The following is a 17,944-nucleotide window of genomic DNA, read 5'->3' on the forward strand; positions in this document are numbered from 1 at the left end:
GTGGAAGAGGGCATGTTTGCGCAGAGATGAAAGATTGACGGTGTTGAGATCATTCTGAACGGTGATGATGCATCTTTTCCTTTAGCAATATAGTTGACGAGGAACACCATGTTCGACGGTCCGTGTCAGCTTTGAATTACTCATTCTACCACCCACTATTTCCATGTGTACTCTTTTAGATGATAGTAGAGTCATCTAATATCATCGGCACGTCCCGTGCAAACAGATGTTCCCTCTTAGACAGCCTCACCGCTCCGCATCCGAATGTGCTTCCCGCAGATAATTTCTATCCGCGGCTAGATATAGAATCAGATTTAGGAAATGTGTCATAAAATAACCTACCAGCCTTTCTACAGCTTCCACGCTTCCATCTTCTGTCCAGGCTGGATTGCATGATGGGCTTCTATTATACGCATACAACGGAGTAGGCGATATGTTGTACTATTTGACATGACACCATATGCATGATGGACAAATATTTTGCGTCCTGCAGTGCTATTTTCTGCAATTCGGAGTTTGTGCTTGTTGGCTGGGACATGCCGTGCGACCTGCGTGCGCTCGGTTACCCGGGCTGAGACCTCTCTGTATAACGCGATTCAGCTGATGAATGGGGCGAGCTGTGGTAACCAGATGGATATACGGAGAAGACAGGACGGCACAAAAGGAAAAGGTTGGGGTGGATGATGAAAGTAAGCTTTGACTGCACGTTTCCTTTGTGCCGCCTCTGGGGATGGTGGTCTTTGTCCGAGCACTTAAGGACTTGAAGTGATGTTCAGTAGATGGCATTGAAGAATTGTAATGGAAGTTGTAACAAATATGGAAGCAATAGCTAGTGCAGTGCATACGACTGATTCTTTGTCTGTAGCTGTACTCTTCCATTCAAACCACTCGCAGATACATGGAGAACGCTGGGTAGCAATATGTGATGCAGTCTAGATGATCACCAGCCTTCTATGCATAAGTACGCACAGGGATGAATGCATACCAGTTTATGGCCTCTTGTCTCTAGACTCAGAAAATCCACATACTCTGCCTCTCGAATATTCTTTGCTTCAACACCACTCCCCACTCATGCATGTCCCTCCACGCCTTGCATGCAGACTTCCGGTAAAGACGCGGTTTGTTCCCGCTTGTTCAAACACCTTCGTTTGAACCATCAGGGTTTAGCCACGTCGGCAATCCCAGGGCCCCAGCCGGACGACATGAATGTGGAGAGGCCGCGAGAATAAACAACGGCAGATCCAGAACCCCGGTCTTCGGGAAGAAGCGTTGACGGCCGCTAAGCCTGAATCGCTGAAGCCAATCTTCGTGTTGACAGTTGAGGCTTGACGTTGCCGTTCCAGGGAAGCGGTCTGTGTTGGGAGTGAGCAATTGAGTGATGCGATGCTGTGTTGCCATTTCTCCAGCTTTATTCTGCGACTAGAATATGCAGTCCTTTCCCCTATTTCTTTCCCTTTTGTGTCAGATTGCTTGATTTGGAGGCTTTGTCGTGTTACAAAAAAGAGATCTTCTGGCGTACAATGTCAAGTTCGCCTCTTTACATTTGGTGGCGCTGGGACTGAATGTTAACCTTGAAGCTTGGAGTTTCAGGGGTATGGATGAAGATGGGTGGGGGAAACGCCTCTTTTGAGATGATTGAACGACTTCTGGCATACCGGTTTTGGAATTACTTGCATCTTCTTTAATCAAAGTTGTTATTGTCTGCATTTCCGGTAACGGGAAGCAATGACCAGTGGATCTTGCGCTATCGAGATGATCGTAGGGGGATGGCGGGAAGCTGTGCAGGATAGAAAGGGGCAAAGCAAAAGATTGAAGTGGGTTAGTATCATCTCGAAATAATGTGCATCTAACTCTCCTGTCATCACATATACTTAGTAGCCATAGGTGGTCAATTTCAAGTTGAATTTTATATCATGTGGAGGATCGAAGCTCGACCAGGGCATGTGCACCTCGGACACTTAATGTTGCCAAGTGACAGCAGCTCGAGGACTCTGTTATTGTCTGTCGAAACTCGTTGCCAGCTGTCAGGGCTTGAGCAGAGTACTACTTATTTTTCTCAAACTTCTTCCTCAGTGCAAGAAAAATATTTCCTTCTCCTTCTCCTTCTCGAGATTCACCACACGTTCTTTGAGCACAACTTCTTCACCAACATTCGTAGTTGTCTTCAAAGTTAGACGAAGCCTATTCTATTCGTTGTCACATTTTCCTTCTCAAGAAAGGAAACAATTTTCGACCTTTGCCTTTTCGAATTTTGTCCTCCCAAGCATCGCGTTTCGTTCGAGCAAGATTTGTTTTTGTTTTTTTTGTTTTTGTGACCCAAAGAGTCACATCATCGTCAATCATCCCATCGAAAGATTCATCACATCAGAATAGTATGTCCATATGCCCTTCGTCTCTTCCCACCCCCAGCTTCTCTCTTCCCCACCGCGTATCTTCAGGACGGGAATCTACATCATCACCGTGCATAGCAGATCCATCTCTAACCATCATCACAGACCATGGATAATCAGGCAGCGGGTAGTGACGGTCAGTTAAGCTGGCTGGTCTTTTTTAGGCGGGAACAGACGGACTTACTTGTAAAAACAACAGCAGGTAACCCTCCAGCCGGGAACGAAGCCTTCCCGGGAGGCCAAAGCTTTGAGGCAGCGCCAGGCTTTGGCAACGGTGATGGTACCGATCCTGTGTACCATCACCAATTTCATCCAAACTGTGAGGAATGCCGGAGACAAGCCTATCTTAGGCTTCAGCAAGAACAGTTTCTGGCGCCTCCCCAAGTGTGGGAATCGATGGACCCCAATGCGCAGTTCTATGAACTACGTCGATTGAACATGCCGGAAGACGAGTTCTTTCAGTCCCTGTCCGACTTTGAGGTATGTGTTGTTCATTCTTCTACGCCGTGTCTACCTTGGTGCATGGTGAATGCTATACTGACTTTGAATGACTACAGGACGTTAACTTTTTCAACCAGCCATACCTGGCCCAATTCCAGGAGCACCAACACCAGCAGGAATACCAGCAGCACCAGCAGTTCGTTCCGTTGCTCCCAATGGCTGAGGAACAGCAACCAGCATTCGGGATGCAGAACATCCCAGACGAGGTCATCGAGCCTCTTCTGTTCCAGCAGGTAGCACCTGGTGAGGCCTTTGTGCCTACAACTTTCCAGCCAGCAGCATCTGAGCCCATGACGGTTCAACCAGGAGTGTATGGGCCGGCTGAGCCCACAATTTATATGCCGACGCTTGTGCCTCCGGGCGTTGAGGCTTCAATCTATGAGCCTGCAGAATTCAACTTTAACACCTTGCCTCATGAACCTGTGCAGCAGCCGATTCAGGGCGAGCCTTGGGCAATGACCCACGACGGCAGTCTCTTTGAGCCGACTCCTGAGGATGGCTTCAGATATGAAGCACCTGGCGAGGAACGCAATGTGTTTTCGTCTGCCGCCCCGCAGTTGAATGAAGCTACTACCAGCATGGTGGGTATGCAGAACCCAGTTCAGTATGAACCACCAGTTCCCAGCCAAGCTCCAGTTCGACCCCCTCGTCGGCTCCTCCCGTCCAACGGTCAGCGCGAGCTGCCTGTTCACAGGCAGCCGGAAGGTCGTGCCAGACGCATGCCCCTCGTTCAGCTATCCTCTGAAGAAAGTCTCGAAAGAGCTGAGAAGGACCTTTTCCTTATAGAGTCCAGGAGACAGAACATTTCCTACAAGGATATCAAGCGGTTGGGAAATTTCGCAGAGGCAGAGTCGACTCTGCGTGGAAGATACCGCACCTTGACAAAGGACAAGAAGAATAGGGTCAGAGACCCAAAGTGGACTGACATTGATGTGAGTTTAACCAGCAGTAGTAGTAATATCGCGCCGTGCTCTAACTTTGCTGTCAGATCCACCTGTTGAAAGAAGCCGTCCGAGTTTTGGGTCATGGTTTGCACCCGGACCGGGCTAAGCTCTCCTGGATGGCGGTCTCGAGATATATTAGCAATCATGGCGGTAGCTATGATTTTGGCTTTTCGACTTGTCATCGTCGATGGCTTCAGCTGGAAGCAGATGGCCAGTTGGGAGATACTGGTTACGACGACAGCTGGGCTGACGAGGATGAGGATGCCGAGACTCTGGCCGATGCCGAAGAAGAACGCAGTGATCATGAAGAAGACCAGGACAGTGTCATGGTCGATGAGGACGATGAGGACGACCAAGAAAGTGAGGAAGAAAAGAAGGATCCCCGTCAGATGACGGAGGATGACGAGAATGAGAGCGACAGTGAGAGTTCCAGCGACAGTGACGACGAAGACGCCGGCGTTCCGATCAAAGCTGAGATTAAGACGGAAGAAGAATGAAGGAAACTTGAGAACGCTCTTAAGGAACATGACAGCACAAAGAAGGCGCGCTTTGTTTCCTTTGTCTCACTTGGCACTTTGGGATTTTCTTTTATTAGTTTTTCATTTGTTGCGTTCAGCACGCTATTCGTCACGAGAACAAAGTCTCGCACAAAGGGAGTTTTAGGGAACAAGGTTTTAGGGAACAAGGGATGGGGAAATTTGCTTGCTTTTTCGGTTTTCATTTTGTTATTTCTTTGTCGCGTTTTTCATTTTTACATTTCGCATGGCATACTTTGCGGTTTAGGCTTTGCCTTTCAGATTGCATCACATACTTTGCATTTCGCATTTGCCAAAGACGCATACCAAAGGGTAGCAACATCACGGATACGGACTAACACGGATACGGAAGGACCAACGGTCAGAAAGGCGCAGAATTTTATGTTAGAGTAAACATTTCATCTCTTCTAGTTCTAATGCATGGCTCTTTAAGTCACTTGGTCTACTTGCTGCTATAGTTTGACCTGCTCATCTATGACCTCTTCCCGTGGAACACCGATATTCTTTAGTACGGCAAGCAATTCATTTGGGCTTTTCTTCAAAGCATCCCACTCTGCTTCGCTCTTCACCAGTGCTGTCCCTGCTAAGAGAGTGCCGTTTAGAGCGAGGGATCCAACTGGTGAGGATGTTTCACTGCTTTTGATTTCGGAACCTTCGCTTAGACGAGGGCATATGACTATCGAGTCCTTTGTCATGGCCATGTTGTAGCTGATTCTGGCTTCTCCAGTGGTGGGAATTTCCTCTGAGGCTGAACTTGTAGCTCCTGCATGCTGAGCAACTGCTTGACACGCCTTTTTGTAGAGACGGAGATAGGCGGCGTGGACACTTGCTGGGGAAGTTTCCGTGCTGATGGGTTCTGAAAAAGCAACAAAAGGTGTCTTTTCTAGTTTATCTGCCTGTTGAGCGAGCACATCCCATGACGAGTCTGTGTCTAGGCCGTCCTTCATCCGGGAGATGGGCAAGAGCTGAATGTGTCTATGAGGTTGGCTTGCTCCAGAGTGCTGGCCTCCATTGAAGAAGGCGAAAAGACCATCATCGTGTGATTCTTTTTCCAGTGAAGTTGAAGTTGAAGAGGTTCCGTCTTGCTTGGCCTGTTCATAGGCGTCGATGCAGGCGAGCGTGGCTTCAAGATCGGATTCCTCTAACAGATGAGTCTGCAGCTTGTACTCTTTGGTCGCAAGGATGAAGTGCTCCGGAACAACGGCAAATTTGTTCAAGACTAGGAAATGAGATGGTCCCAAGTCTGTGATGAAGAGCGAGGCTGGAGGATTGGCAAAGGGATCAAACGGCTTGCGCGGCTGTGAGGGATCTGGAGGGGGGCCTTTGGGCTTGTTTGCCAGAGACGGAGAGAATCGCAGTTGGAACTTGAAGGTGTGTTAGACATCAGTTGATTTTTGTTTCTTTTATACTTTATCATAGATTGAGTATATATGGAGAGAGATGGACACGTACGGGAATAGAATTGACATGGAGGATGGTGACTTGAGTGGGGAAGTAGTGAAGCTCATTTGCAGAGAGGGCTTTGGAAAAGGTCGTCTTGACGAGTTCATGGAGGTTTGCGGGAACTTTCAATCGCGACATTGTGGTGATGTAAAAACGGGTAAAGATGATCAGTTGATAATGGCGTTTGTATTGAGATGGACGCTTTATAAGTAGGATTGCCTCTATTTTATGATGCAAGATGGATGACCTCGGAGAAAATGGTCCGTGCGCTATTAGAGGTTGGACAGATGCCCCTCCATAGCAGATCGGCATTCAAAATGATAGCTTCAGAGTAAGCAACAGATTTGGTGTTTCGTTTGTCTAATTCATTCTCAAACACTTTATCAGGGAAGAAGTTATTAATCATTAAGAATTCAATATGGCTATCCTATCTTCTCAACTCGAATTTATACAGTTCATGCTCGCATTGCTATCTATATCCCCGGCAAGCCAATCACTCCTCGAACAGCCGGTACAAATCTAGGCACATAATAGATGGTGTATATCCCTACGATGGCGGTCAAAAGCCCAGTAAGCTATAATACGGGTTGTCAGCTTTCTTTGTTTCTCTCTATCTCTCTCCACATCTCATATCAAGCGACTCACCTTTTCAAACCACGTGTGAAAGTATATGGCTGTCATCAGCAGCATCCACAGGTTCAATGACATGATGCCTATGGCCGTCTTTCCTGAGATGTTGAACACGGGCTCTCCTTTGCCCTCCCCAATGGCCGTCTCGGACTCTACGCTAGCGCTCTGAACAGTTCCGTCAGAAACGACGATGCTTCTCTCTTCAGCTAGCCATCCGCTGAATCTGAGAGCCGACCAGCCAACTTCCTGCATCAAAAACGCAGTTCCCAGCACCAGAAGAAAAACGTGCCCCGAGATATCGTGGCCTCCCTTCCATTTACCCCCAGCCGCCTTACACGCTACGGCCGTCAACATCTCTTTGACGGAACCATCTCCCATGGCAACCTCTCGCTGGGCCAGCTCGCATTTGCCGCCGGTCCACCGAAAGCTGCGGTCAATAATGGGTGGGCCAAAAAACCACTGCGTGACGAAAAACCACCAGCCCGTGACGGCCACCCACCGCAGCCCCGCGCGGATTCTCCTCATCAAGACGACTGCAGGCGGCGTCTTGCCGGTGGGCTGCACGAGGAGGGAAAAGACAAAGGCAAAGGTGATCCATCCCCAGCCTCGCTTGACGTAGAAGACGTTGAAGACGTTGTTCTTGCGGGCAAAGTAGCCGGGCGCCTTGCTCGGGTCTTGGTGGTGCGACTGCGACACGTGGTCATATTCAGCGGCTCGGATGTCGGGCGAGAGGACAGAGAAGATGGTGCCGAAGACGAGGATCGCGGGGAAGATGCCGAGGGCTATTCGCTCGAGGGGCGTCGGCAGATACGGCGGATGGTGTTTTGAGACCTGGTTCTTCTCTTGGTCTTGATCGTGGCTCGTAGGGGCGGCCATGTCGCTGGAGATGGAATTGTTGGGATCAGAGTTGGATGTGCGGCGTCGAGGTGCCATTTGATGCTGGACAGGAGAAAGAAAGGAAAAAGAGTGTGAGGATCTAGCGACTCGCAGAAAGACGAGAAATCAACGTGTTGCGATCATGAAGAATGGCAAGGGAATGTGTGAGGTTTATGCGATGTAGCTTGGAAAGGAGCTGTCACTGCAAGGCTGAGAACTTGGGCTGTAAAGTGTATGACGTCGCCGAGGCACTAGAAGTTGGAAGATTCTGGGTTGTCTGTGGAGATGATTTAGTGGCGATTATTTTAGGCACACGTCTTGATGATATCAATATGCTTGTTATCTATCGATATGGTCTGATCTTACCCCGAATATTGTATTGCTTGGACTGTTGCCGTAAAGGTGTATTGTTCATGGTAATGGAGCTCTTTATACTAAGGTAATTCGGGCTTTCAGTAATGAAGACATGTGATAATCCGTGATGTAAGCGTCTGGTCTGAGTATCATTAGAGAACAACTTACAGCATATAGAGAGTAGTTTCACTCGCTCAATAAATTCAAAGTATTTTTCTTTAGCTTTTCAATTCCAACTCCATTTCTATTCTAGATTCTTCCAAGATAACGAACCCCATCTTCTCCAGCTTCATGTAAATCCCAACGGGATTCTCTCGACAATTTACAGGGTAACTAAACATCAGTGCCAAAAAGAGCCGGTAGTGGATACTGGTCCCTGCCCCACTATTCTAGCCTCGCGGCAGGAAATTCTCTGATCCAAAAAGTTTAGCCGCCGCATCGCAACATTTCGAGATTTCTCTTGCACCTCGAATCTCGAGATTTCAGGCCGCGGGATTCTTCAACATCTCCAATGCCAACATGGCGGCCGCTGACGAGGCTCCTGTCGCTAGTGGTGCGCCCACGACCGAGCGCAACGATGCAAAGCCTTCAGGCGACAACCAGAATAAGAAACCTGACAACGGCCGTGGAAACAAGGGAAAGAAAGGCGATAGAGGCCGCGGAGAATGGAGGTGGGTTTATACCAGTTTTTGCTGTTAATTTGCAATTGGTGGGTTGGCCGCATTTACCAACGGCGCTGATCAGACTGTAGCCGCACAAAGGTAGACAAGCGGAAGCGCAATGACGAGTATCGCGAGTTCAAGCGCCGCAAGATTAGCGACATTGACAACCCCAAGGCGAATCCCTTCTCTAAGGAAGAGATTGAGGCCGAGAGCCGTCGACCGAAGCGCAAGGTTGCCGTCATGATTGGATATGCTGGCACGGGCTACAAGGGCATGCAGCTCAATGGCGAAGAGGAGACGATTGAGCGTGACCTCTTCCGGGCCTTTATCAAGGCTGGCGCCATCTCAAAGGCCAACGCAGACGACCCGCGAAAGTCGAGTCTGGCCCGTTGCGCTCGCACTGACAAGGGCGTGCATGCCGCAGGCAACGTCATCAGTCTGAAGCTGATTATCGAGGAGGATGACATTGTCGACAAGATCAACGAGGCTCTCCCGGCTCAGATCCGAGTCTGGGGTATCCAGAGAACCAACAACAGCTACAACTGCTACCAATACTGCGACTCGCGGTGGTACGAATATCTCATGCCCAGCTACTGTCTTCTCCCCCCACACCCGCAGAGCTTCTTGGGCAAGAAGCTGGTTGAGATCAACAAGGAGTACGGCGCCGAAGAGGAAACGAACGCACGACTGGCCGATGTCAAGAACTTCTGGGAAGAAGTGGATGAGAAGGAGATTAAGCCAATATTGGCCCGACTAGACCCAGAGACTAGAGCCGCTGTTTTGGAAAGCCTGCACTCCGAACAAGCCTCAGGAGAGGCGGAGACAGATGATGCCAAGAAGGCCGACAACGGAGAGCCTGCTGAGCCTGCTGCTCAGCAAGAGACAGCCAAAGAAGAGGAAGACTATGTCATGGTCGACAAGGATCAGCCGTCTGCAGAAAATGCCGAACCTGCCGCTGCCAGCGAAGATGCCGCTGCCCAAAAGCCGACAGTCGTTCTCGAGACGGTCCAGCCCAAGCGCCGCGAGTTGGGACCCGTGGACTTTGCCCTGCGCGACATCAAGGCGGCGTACATTGGCGCCAAGCGTGCGTATCGCGTGTCGCCTGAACGCATCCAGAGACTGCAGGAGGCCCTCAACAAGTACGAGGGAACCAACAACTTCCACAACTACACCGTCCAGAAGTCGCATGGCGACCCGTCATCGAAGCGACACATCCGGTCGTTTGTTGTGAACCCCAAGCCCATCATCATCGGCGACACCGAGTGGCTCTCGCTCAAGGTCCACGGACAGAGCTTCATGATGCACCAGATCCGCAAGATGGTTGGTCTGGTGACTCTGATGGTGCGGTGCGGAACCTCGCTGGACCGCATCACGGAGAGCTACGGCCCCAAGAAGATGGCCATTCCTAAGATGCCCGGTCTGGGATTGCTTCTGGAGCGGCCCGTGTTTGAAAACTACAACAAGAGAGCAAAGGAGACGCTCGGACGGGAGGACATTGACTTTGACAAGTACAATGAGAAGCTCGAGGCGTTTAAGCAGGAGCAGATTTACTCGCGCATCTTTGGCGTCGAGGAAAAGGAGAATTCGTAAGTCTACTTCTTTTCTTGCTCATATCATGAAAGAAGGCATATCTGACATTATCTGAATAGATTCCACAGCTTCTTCACGCAGATTGATCAGTTCAGATCGAACCACTTCCTGTGGCTGACTGCCGGAGGCATGAACGTGGCGACAATTGACAAGTCGGGTGGAAAGGACGTTGACAAGCAGCTGGGTGACGAGGACGAGGAGGATCCTGAAGGTGGAGAGGGTTAAAAACAATGTAGCTATAGATTTTTAGACTTTGTGTCTATGATTCTCATGTCCATTAAGGGCTCTTTGGCGTTTATCAATGGGATATCCCTTTTTTTCTTTATTCTCGTGTTTCAGAGTTAAATTAGTACTCGATGAAGGTCGGGTGGTATCTGTCTACACCTCTATGAACGTGAAACCCAACTCCTAAATGCATTCCCAACGCCTAGTAACCATAGCACACAAGTTCCCCCTTTCAATAACCAAACGTCATTCATCATCGTCCAGCACCAGTCGAGGCGGCAGCCGCAGCAGCAGCAGCAGCCGCCGCCGCCGCAATGGTGCTCTCCATCTCCTCCCTGACCAGCGGCTGCCACGTCCCGCCATTGCTCTCCGCCAGGCTCTTCATCTTGGAAGCCTCCATCTGGTTAAGCAGCTCCGACACACGGTTGACGTCCTGATCGAGCTGCTCCTCTTTCTCCTTGCGATCGCTGTCCTCGGTGCCGAGCGGGCCAAAGATCCAGAGCTCCTTGATTTTGCGGGAGAGGGTGAGGAATTCCTTGATGGAGGTGTACTGTTTGACAAGGTGAGTTTTGTACGAAACGAAGGAGGGGGAGAGAAGGGGTGAACGTACTAGTCCGTCGAATTCCATTTTGATGGAGATGCCGGTGACGGCCATGGCTTCGGGGTTGGCGTTGTTGCGGTCTTGTTCTGCTTGGACGGTGGCGAGCATCATGAGGGTGCGGTAACGGGTGAGGATGTCGGCGACGAGTCGGTTGTGGTTGTCTGTGAGGGGGGTGTGAGAATGTGAGGGTATAGACATGGATGTATATGTGAAGATTTATACGAGGATGAGAGACGATGAATGTGTCACATCAAAATGGACGGAATTTGAGTAGTAGGGGGAGAGCTGGGTGGGAGAATACAGCCAGCAGGGTATGTTCAAGATAGGCAATGTAAATATAGAAGATGTAGATGATGCTATAAGATCATGGATAAGGATAGGCGAAGCACTGTGAAGCATCGTGAGAGGTCATATGGACGGCTTACCCATCAGATTGGACGAGGCTGGCTGTGAGCGCTCCATGTTGGTCGAGGCTGCTTAGTTTGAGAGCATGTGAGAGAAGGCTGATGATGAGTAATGCGTCGTATCAGAGATCTATGACAGATTCAACGTCGGGTTCCGGTTCCGTGCTAGGCTCGATGCCTGTCGTCTTGTCGAAGTTGCTTGGACTGGAGCTCAAATGGTTTGTCGCGACGAAGCGAGTCTAGCGAAGGCCGAGGCTAGCAGAAGGTGGTGGGGCTGGCGGTCTGGCGGCTAAGCACTGAGTTATAGCGGCTTTGGGGGGGATCCGTCGTTTAGGTTCAGTGCAGGGTCATGGCGGGGATCAATCAAATTCTCAGCACTACTGTAGAGCGCACTCAAGGATCCAGGTCATCAGGTGTTTTGAATGCTACAATAAGCACCTAATATGTAGACTACATGTAAAGGAAAACACATACAATATCCATATTATACCTTGAAGACACTAGGAATCGGACCCTTCATAGAAGCTCAACGCACACACTCTGTTACATCAGTTGCATCCGACACAACCAAGAGCGCTTAACAGCCCAGTCACGCAACTCGTCAATGAACCGAGCCTTACCGCGAGTCCGGTAGCTGCATGTGCCAACATGAACAGTCAAATGTATGGCCCCAAGTTGGCGGATCAATGCCCTAGTTGAAAGCAGTGCCCTGTGCCGCCTCTGCCCTGTGCCTCGTTCATGGATGCGGATCCTTCTGGAGGTTGATCCATCCAGCAAATGTCGCACCCCCTGCAGCAGCTACTGTATGTACTCTCGCCCCCTCTTGCTCTCTTGGTTCCCCTCTTGAATATGGCTGATGCTGCCAAAAAAAGAAGAATATGTGGCAGTGTTGCTGCATCTGCGAGGCCAAGGCTCCAAGCAAATTCGGCTGTTATCTTCTATGGTTGCTCTATTCGATGCTATCAAATACCAACTGTCACTATTTAGCCGCCTACTGAGGAAGTGGAACCATCTAAAGACAATAGTCAACTCTTGAGAATAAGACATTGAACAAAAATAAAAACAGTCGAAGAAAGGGCCACTCTAGAGAAGAAAGTCACAGCTAGGATTCCAACAACAAAAAATCCAAAACACAACTCAAACGACCCGAGGAGAGAAAACTTGAAATCTGACCCTCCAACAGACTGCCCAAAACCACAACCCAGAGCCCCAAAATCCTCCGCATCTCACTCCCTGCAACAACTTTCGCTTGTCCATCATTCAACCTTTCCAACCCCCGGCCACAAGATAGTACAAACATGTGTCGATTCGCCGAAGCCCCACAGGCTCTCCTCACCCCCATTGGCCCGTCCGCAAAGCTGAAAGCCCGAGCCATCGCTTGTGTGGGCTTTTTCTCGCGGCATGGAGGTCGATCCTTCGCCTAGGAATCGAAAAGCCGCCCCAGCCAGGCTTTTGTGAGTGGCTGGCCCGGCTGCTTCTCTGTATGCACGCTGATGTCGTTCCCAGGAGAGGAGAACAGGGAAATTTGTGTTTTTTTTGCCAAGTGACAAATTGTACGGGGGGTGTCGTGCTATGCCGTTGTGTGTACATGTAAGGTTGAATATAGCGTGATGGGATGGGATGGGAGGGGCCTAGGATTTGGGACCATGTATGTCTGGCGTTTCATCTGCGAGAGCTCAGTTTTTTTTTTTCCCCCTTTCTTCTTTTCCTTCTTCTCTTCCTACTCTTTAGCTGATTTTCTCTCTTTTTTGTCGTGTGTCATGTATGCGTGTAGTTGATTGGGTTTGCGTTTGGCGGTTATATCCAGCAAGATCCCCTCCTCGCTACGTTAATACCGGCATTAGCTATAGAACGCGTCTCGGAGCGTTGCATTGCTTCTGCTTTTGCTTCTGCTTCCTTCTTTATTGCTACACCTCTCATCAAAAAAGCTTCATTCTTTCCCAATGGCTCAGATAGACTCAACAGCCACTCAGGCCCCGACCAAACCGGCCCATCCCGTCGTTACCTCGTTCCCACTTAACCCCTTGACGACCACTTTTACTCGTCCCGCGGACTGCGATGGCATATTTGCATCCAGCTTCCTCTCTGGCATTGACTTCTCAACGTCCTGTCTCCCAAAAGGCTTCCACACCGACGAGACATCATACTTTTCGCCCGGTCTAGTGTGCCCCACGGGCTACTACTCTGCCTGCCACGATAACATCGGCGCGAAGAGCATCACGACGGTAACATGTTGTCCGACGTTTGGGACCGACCTCTCGCTTTCATGCGTCACAGCCAGCACCCTGGAGAGTGTCTGGTCAACGCTGTTTTGTACATGGATTGCAGGCGATGTTACTTCCCTCCCTATGACAGTGAGCGACAACGGCATCACGAGCACGGTGACGAGATCTTTCTCAGGACGTGAAGGCCTCAATGCTTTTGGCGTTCGAATGGTCTACCAAAAGACTGACACTCAGACGACAACAATGGCAAAATCAACAAAGTACACACCACCAACATCGTGGACAAGAACTGGGTGGCCGGCATATCCAACGGGCTCTGATTCTGGCGGCTCATCAGGTGGCCTCTCTTCGGGAGCAAAGGCTGCGATAGGAGCTGGAGTTGCCGTGCCGATCGTCGTCGTCGGGTTGGCCCTCGGCTTGTTTTTCTGGTGGTGGAGGAGACGGAAGCAGTACAACAAAGTGCAGATGAACCAACACACAACACCGCCTACAGAGCTTCACAGCCAGTCGACGCCTAGCGAGTTGGCAAGTGGAATGATAAACAAGCCTCTGTACGCCGCCGAGGTGCCTGCGCAAGAACCTCCCGCGACTGAACTGCCGGCGCCATTGCGGTAACGATGGATCTTCTGGAGACACTGTATGATTCGGAGGCGTTTCGAAACGAGGACCTACGAGATAATGGATTGGAGTTTTTTCTTTCTTTCTTTGATGAGAGCTTTGGAAACCTGATAGGAGTGAAAGGAAGGGCGACATTTGTGAGAGGCTGTTTGTTGCATTTTCGATTCGGCATGATGCTTGTGGAGAAGCGAAAACTAATGTTTGGCGTGAGCGCTGTGGCCATACGCAATGATTGTATTTGATCCATAGGACGTGCTTATAGATATCCCTTGATTTATCGTTCAGAGAGCTCTGTTATGGAGAGATTGAAGATGTGATGCGTGCCTAGCACCCATGACTCATGGAGTGATATGATGACATGCTGAGTGTAGCTGTTGATAAATGCTTGGCAATATGATGAATAGAACATAGAGGAAAAGTATTATAAGGCGGTTCCGAACGAATGATGTACACACGTGGATTCTAGCTTGCTATAAAGCATTTCGTCCATCGAGAGCTTAATATAGCATGGAATACGTCATTTGACTCGCATCCTATGGGTTGTTTGTGGAATCCTCCAGAGCATATGCAGTGTTTCCCATTGACAACGATCGCCGCCGCCAAGATCTGTTACGGAGTATACCAACTCGGACAACTTCCGTTTCAATAACTTCCAGTTATCATCGGCTACCAATATTCCTTCAAAGGCACCCAGTCTTGTAGATATTGCAGAAATCGCCTCTTGTTCGGCCCCGATGTGAACCATCCCATGAGCCAACCAAACAGGGGCAAATGTTTCCAGAATAGGTCACCCAACACCACGAGCGGCCTCTAGGGGATCTGCATCTACGTTCAGAGGTGAAAGAAGTTGAGTAAATGAGAAGATATATGCGGAATACATACGGTTGGAAATGTTGGGCGCTGTTTGGGGTGGTTGGGTCTGTAACGGTCCCCGTTAACCTCCTTTTATGCCAAAACTCTTAATTTATTTCCTTTTTGTTTGCAGTCTTGATCAAGTGTCTTTCATTCCTAGTTTTAAGTAATGGGTTCTGCGCATTGATCTCCAAATGGTGTATTTCTGTTGTTTCTATGTGTTTCAAGACGAAGTCAGCTGTATTCAGAATACAAAGGAGGGTGATTTCTCGCGAACGTGCGGTTTCAAAACACAAAGATACGACTTGACTGAACGAAACTTTATGAACACAACAGAATCGTTGTTATTTTGGCTTGGCCTGTTCATCGCTCACGTGTTAATGACAGCTGCACTCCCTCATTAGATACAAATAAAGAGTACTAGATCAAGAGCTATCTCTCAAACAATCCTTCTTCGTCGTCGTCTCCCAACTCTAAATAGCATACCAAGTCACAAGCTTCACAAATATAAGCTCCCCAAACCACAAAATTACTCATCATGAAGTGTTTGATCAGCCTCGTTGTCCTCTATGGTGCCCTCGCAACTGCTTTGCCTAGCAACACCAAAGCCTACAATTTACCAGACATTCAAGATACAGCGGGCCTCGGCTTAGCAGACACACACAAAGAAGGAGGTGACATGCCGAAACGTGGCATTTGCAGTAACGATGCCCTGGATTGCTGCTGCCAGTGTGCTAAAGCTGAAAACTGGCCGTGTATTGGATGTTTTGGTGTGAGTTATTTTGAAGGTTTAGACAATGTGTGGCTTTGACTAACGATGATGGATTATAGGTCAAGTCTTGCCCACACGGCGGAGTGACTTTTGCGAATGAGGCGAAGTATTTGAAGCATGACCCCTGGGGGTCAGGAACCATCAATTTCCCGGCCGTTCAAGATGCAGCGGGCAACGATTTAGCAGTCACCCACAACGAAGGAGGCGGCATGCTTAAACGCGGCTTCTGCACTGACCATAAACCGGATTGCTGCTGCCAGTGTGCTGAGGCTGAAGCTTGGCCGTGTTATGGATGTACTGGTGTAAGTAATTCTAAAGGATTAGACAATGTGTGGCTTCGGCTAACGATGATGATTTATAGGAGAAGCAGTGCATAAACCTAGGCCATGTGGATTTTGATTCAGAGCTGTTAATAGTATATGAGACAAGTTAATAGTACATGTAGGCTTTAACTAAGGGACAAGAGATGATGGCGTTGAGAGGGCTATTGCGGAATAACTTGGATGAGTGGTTGACTTGCAGGATACCTGGGAGAGCATCAGTCTACATGTATCTGTCTTATCTGTCTTCACAATTCTCTTGTCCGAGAGCTATTCTTATATAGACTACTTTTCAATCATTTTCTTTTAGAGATACTACGGTATTGATATATACACACTCGAAACTCCTTTTTCATTCCTTCATTCCGCATCTCGTATTACCGACCACCAGGGTCGTAATGGGTAGTTCGCATTTTACTGGTCATTGTTCACCAAGACGTATCGGTACTTTGCCTTTCCGAGATCCATATCGACAATGGCACGGTTAGCTTCGCTCATCGGCCACTGCTCAACCCACGGCTTGATCCCCTTGTCGGCAGCAAGCTGCAGCATCTCGCGGATCTCGTGAGGTGAACCCATGAAGCTTCCAGTCAACGATCGGCGGCCCGCGCAAATCGTTCCAGCACCAACCTTGAATTGTCCATCATCCGGAAGACCGAGTTGGCAGAAAATACCTTCCCGCTTGAGCAGGCCAATGTACTCGGTCAGGGGCATGTTGGAGCTGGAGATGGAGCAGATGATGAGGTTGAGAGTTCGGGCGTGCTTCTTTGCCCATCCTTCTTCTTCGGCCGTGGCAATGTATTCGTCTGCTCCCAGAGCCAGAGCGTCTGCTCGCTTGTCCGAGCGACGAGACACGGCTACGATTCGATCGGCGCCCATGGCCTTGGCGAATAAGATGCCAAAGTGGCCCAAGCCGCCGACTCCGAGGACGCCAACAGACATGCCCTTAAGTCGCTGGTCGAGAGGACCCTCACCACGGTTTCCAAAGTGCGCAAGCGGTGAGAAGACCGTCACGCCCGCACACATCATGGGCGCGGCATGCTCGCTCGGGAGGTTGTCGGGGATCTTGAAGGCGAACTTGGCCGGGCATCGATGGAACCGAGCATAGCCGCCCATGCTCTTCCCGCCAGCAGCGGTGAGATACTTGGCGCCGTACGTCGTTGTCGACCGCGGGCAGTAAACCTCGTTGCCGGATGCACAAGCCTCGCAGTCGGAGTGGTCCTCGACGGTCTGCGGCGGCTTACGGCACTGGCACGAGTCGTTTTGCGCGCCCACGCCGACCCGATCGCCGACCTTGATGCCGGTCTGGGCGGCGGCCTCCTTGCCGACTCGCACGGCCGTGCCGACAATCTCATGGCCGACGACGACGGGATACGCAGTCGGACCCTGAACAATACACGTTTTAGCCTCAGTTCGTTCCGGGGGTTCGATTATATGAGAGTCTTGCTTACCCAGCCAGATCGGAGCTTATGCAGATCTGTGCCGCAGATACCGCAGTGTGAGATTTTAATGTCGATGTCTGTTTCTTCCCAGGGCTTAACTTCGTACTCCTGCCAGACCATCTTGCCCTCGACAGAGTCCTTGTCTAGAGCAACCCATCCCTCAAACTTGTTCTCGTTGGAAGCCATATTTGCGATGGAATTTCAAATTGCAATTGAGAGAAGATATGTTCTTCTACCTTTACTGACACCTTCTCTCTATTTTCTTTTCAGCTCTGAACAGCTTGCGCGGCTGAGCCCTTATATCCATTTCCAAGAGACCCTCCCCTCATTACATCATTAACTCGAAAGGGCAATTTAGGAAAGGCCAAACGGACAGCTCGGGCGGATAGTTTCCAGATAGTGCCCCGGCTTGTGGCCAATTACCAAGGAACCGCGTTGCCGATTCCGAGCCCTAGACTGCCGGCAAGCGACATCATCGGCGTTAGAATCGATAGTTCTTCGGACCTAGTCTGGCATTTTCTGGGGCCAAAAGAGAGTTTCCTGCCTCTTTGGCGTCGAC

General features: G+C 49.8%; 8 protein-coding genes across 8 annotated transcripts; 4 read left to right on the forward strand and 4 right to left on the reverse strand.

Annotated features, from left to right (window-relative positions):
• Positions 1-2,498: 2,498 nt before the first annotated feature.
• Positions 2,499-4,332, forward strand: M431DRAFT_544345 (hypothetical protein; the record flags this gene model as incomplete). Its single annotated transcript, XM_024921161.1, has 4 exons — positions 2,499-2,526; positions 2,590-2,870; positions 2,948-3,823; positions 3,880-4,332. The coding sequence occupies 4 exons, from the start codon at positions 2,499-2,501 to the stop codon at positions 4,330-4,332; spliced, it is 1,638 nt and encodes a 545-aa protein (XP_024778793.1).
• A 409-nt stretch (positions 4,333-4,741) lies between these two features.
• On the reverse strand, positions 4,742-6,015 carry M431DRAFT_106958 (hypothetical protein). The gene is made up of 2 exons (XM_024911627.1): positions 5,824-6,015; positions 4,742-5,735 (listed from the first exon to the last, which is right to left on the reverse strand). Exons 1-2 carry the CDS (start codon positions 5,950-5,952, stop codon positions 4,824-4,826), a joined length of 1,041 nt encoding a protein of 346 aa, XP_024778794.1. The 5' UTR covers positions 5,953-6,015; the 3' UTR covers positions 4,742-4,823.
• Positions 6,016-6,190: 175 nt separating this feature from the next.
• On the reverse strand, positions 6,191-7,717 carry M431DRAFT_504084 (hypothetical protein). Its single transcript, XM_024918407.1, has 3 exons — positions 7,687-7,717; positions 6,460-7,597; positions 6,191-6,389 (listed from the first exon to the last, which is right to left on the reverse strand). Exons 2-3 carry the CDS (start codon positions 7,375-7,377, stop codon positions 6,288-6,290), a joined length of 1,020 nt encoding a protein of 339 aa, XP_024778795.1. The 5' UTR covers positions 7,378-7,597; positions 7,687-7,717; the 3' UTR covers positions 6,191-6,287.
• Positions 7,718-8,193: 476 nt separating this feature from the next.
• Positions 8,194-10,151, forward strand: M431DRAFT_478236 (hypothetical protein; the record flags this gene model as incomplete). Its single annotated transcript, XM_024915652.1, has 3 exons — positions 8,194-8,345; positions 8,426-9,922; positions 9,986-10,151. 3 exons carry the CDS (start codon positions 8,194-8,196, stop codon positions 10,149-10,151), a joined length of 1,815 nt encoding a protein of 604 aa, XP_024778796.1.
• Positions 10,152-10,404: 253 nt separating this feature from the next.
• M431DRAFT_75487 (hypothetical protein) lies at positions 10,405-11,214 on the reverse strand (the record flags this gene model as incomplete). Its single annotated transcript, XM_024922341.1, has 3 exons — positions 10,405-10,701; positions 10,762-10,913; positions 11,178-11,214. The coding sequence occupies 3 exons, from the start codon at positions 11,212-11,214 to the stop codon at positions 10,405-10,407; spliced, it is 486 nt and encodes a 161-aa protein (XP_024778797.1).
• A 1,885-nt stretch (positions 11,215-13,099) lies between these two features.
• M431DRAFT_63700 (hypothetical protein) lies at positions 13,100-13,729 on the forward strand (the record flags this gene model as incomplete). Its single annotated transcript, XM_024921643.1, has 1 exon — positions 13,100-13,729. A coding segment is annotated over one exon (630 nt), but the record flags the coding sequence as incomplete, so codon positions are not given.
• Positions 13,730-15,389: 1,660 nt separating this feature from the next.
• M431DRAFT_478239 (hypothetical protein) lies at positions 15,390-16,056 on the forward strand (the record flags this gene model as incomplete). The annotated part of the gene is made up of 3 exons (XM_024915653.1): positions 15,390-15,623; positions 15,683-15,925; positions 15,985-16,056. The coding sequence occupies 3 exons, from the start codon at positions 15,390-15,392 to the stop codon at positions 16,054-16,056; spliced, it is 549 nt and encodes a 182-aa protein (XP_024778799.1).
• A 172-nt stretch (positions 16,057-16,228) lies between these two features.
• Positions 16,229-17,944, reverse strand: M431DRAFT_134208 (hypothetical protein). Its single transcript, XM_024912513.1, has 2 exons — positions 17,395-17,944; positions 16,229-17,329 (listed from the first exon to the last, which is right to left on the reverse strand). Exons 1-2 carry the CDS (start codon positions 17,569-17,571, stop codon positions 16,358-16,360), a joined length of 1,149 nt encoding a protein of 382 aa, XP_024778800.1. The 5' UTR covers positions 17,572-17,944; the 3' UTR covers positions 16,229-16,357.

The sequence above is a fragment of the Trichoderma harzianum genome, assembly GCF_003025095.1.
Source record: "Trichoderma harzianum CBS 226.95 unplaced genomic scaffold M431scaffold_2, whole genome shotgun sequence".
Taxonomy (NCBI): Eukaryota; Fungi; Ascomycota; class Sordariomycetes; order Hypocreales; family Hypocreaceae; genus Trichoderma; species Trichoderma harzianum.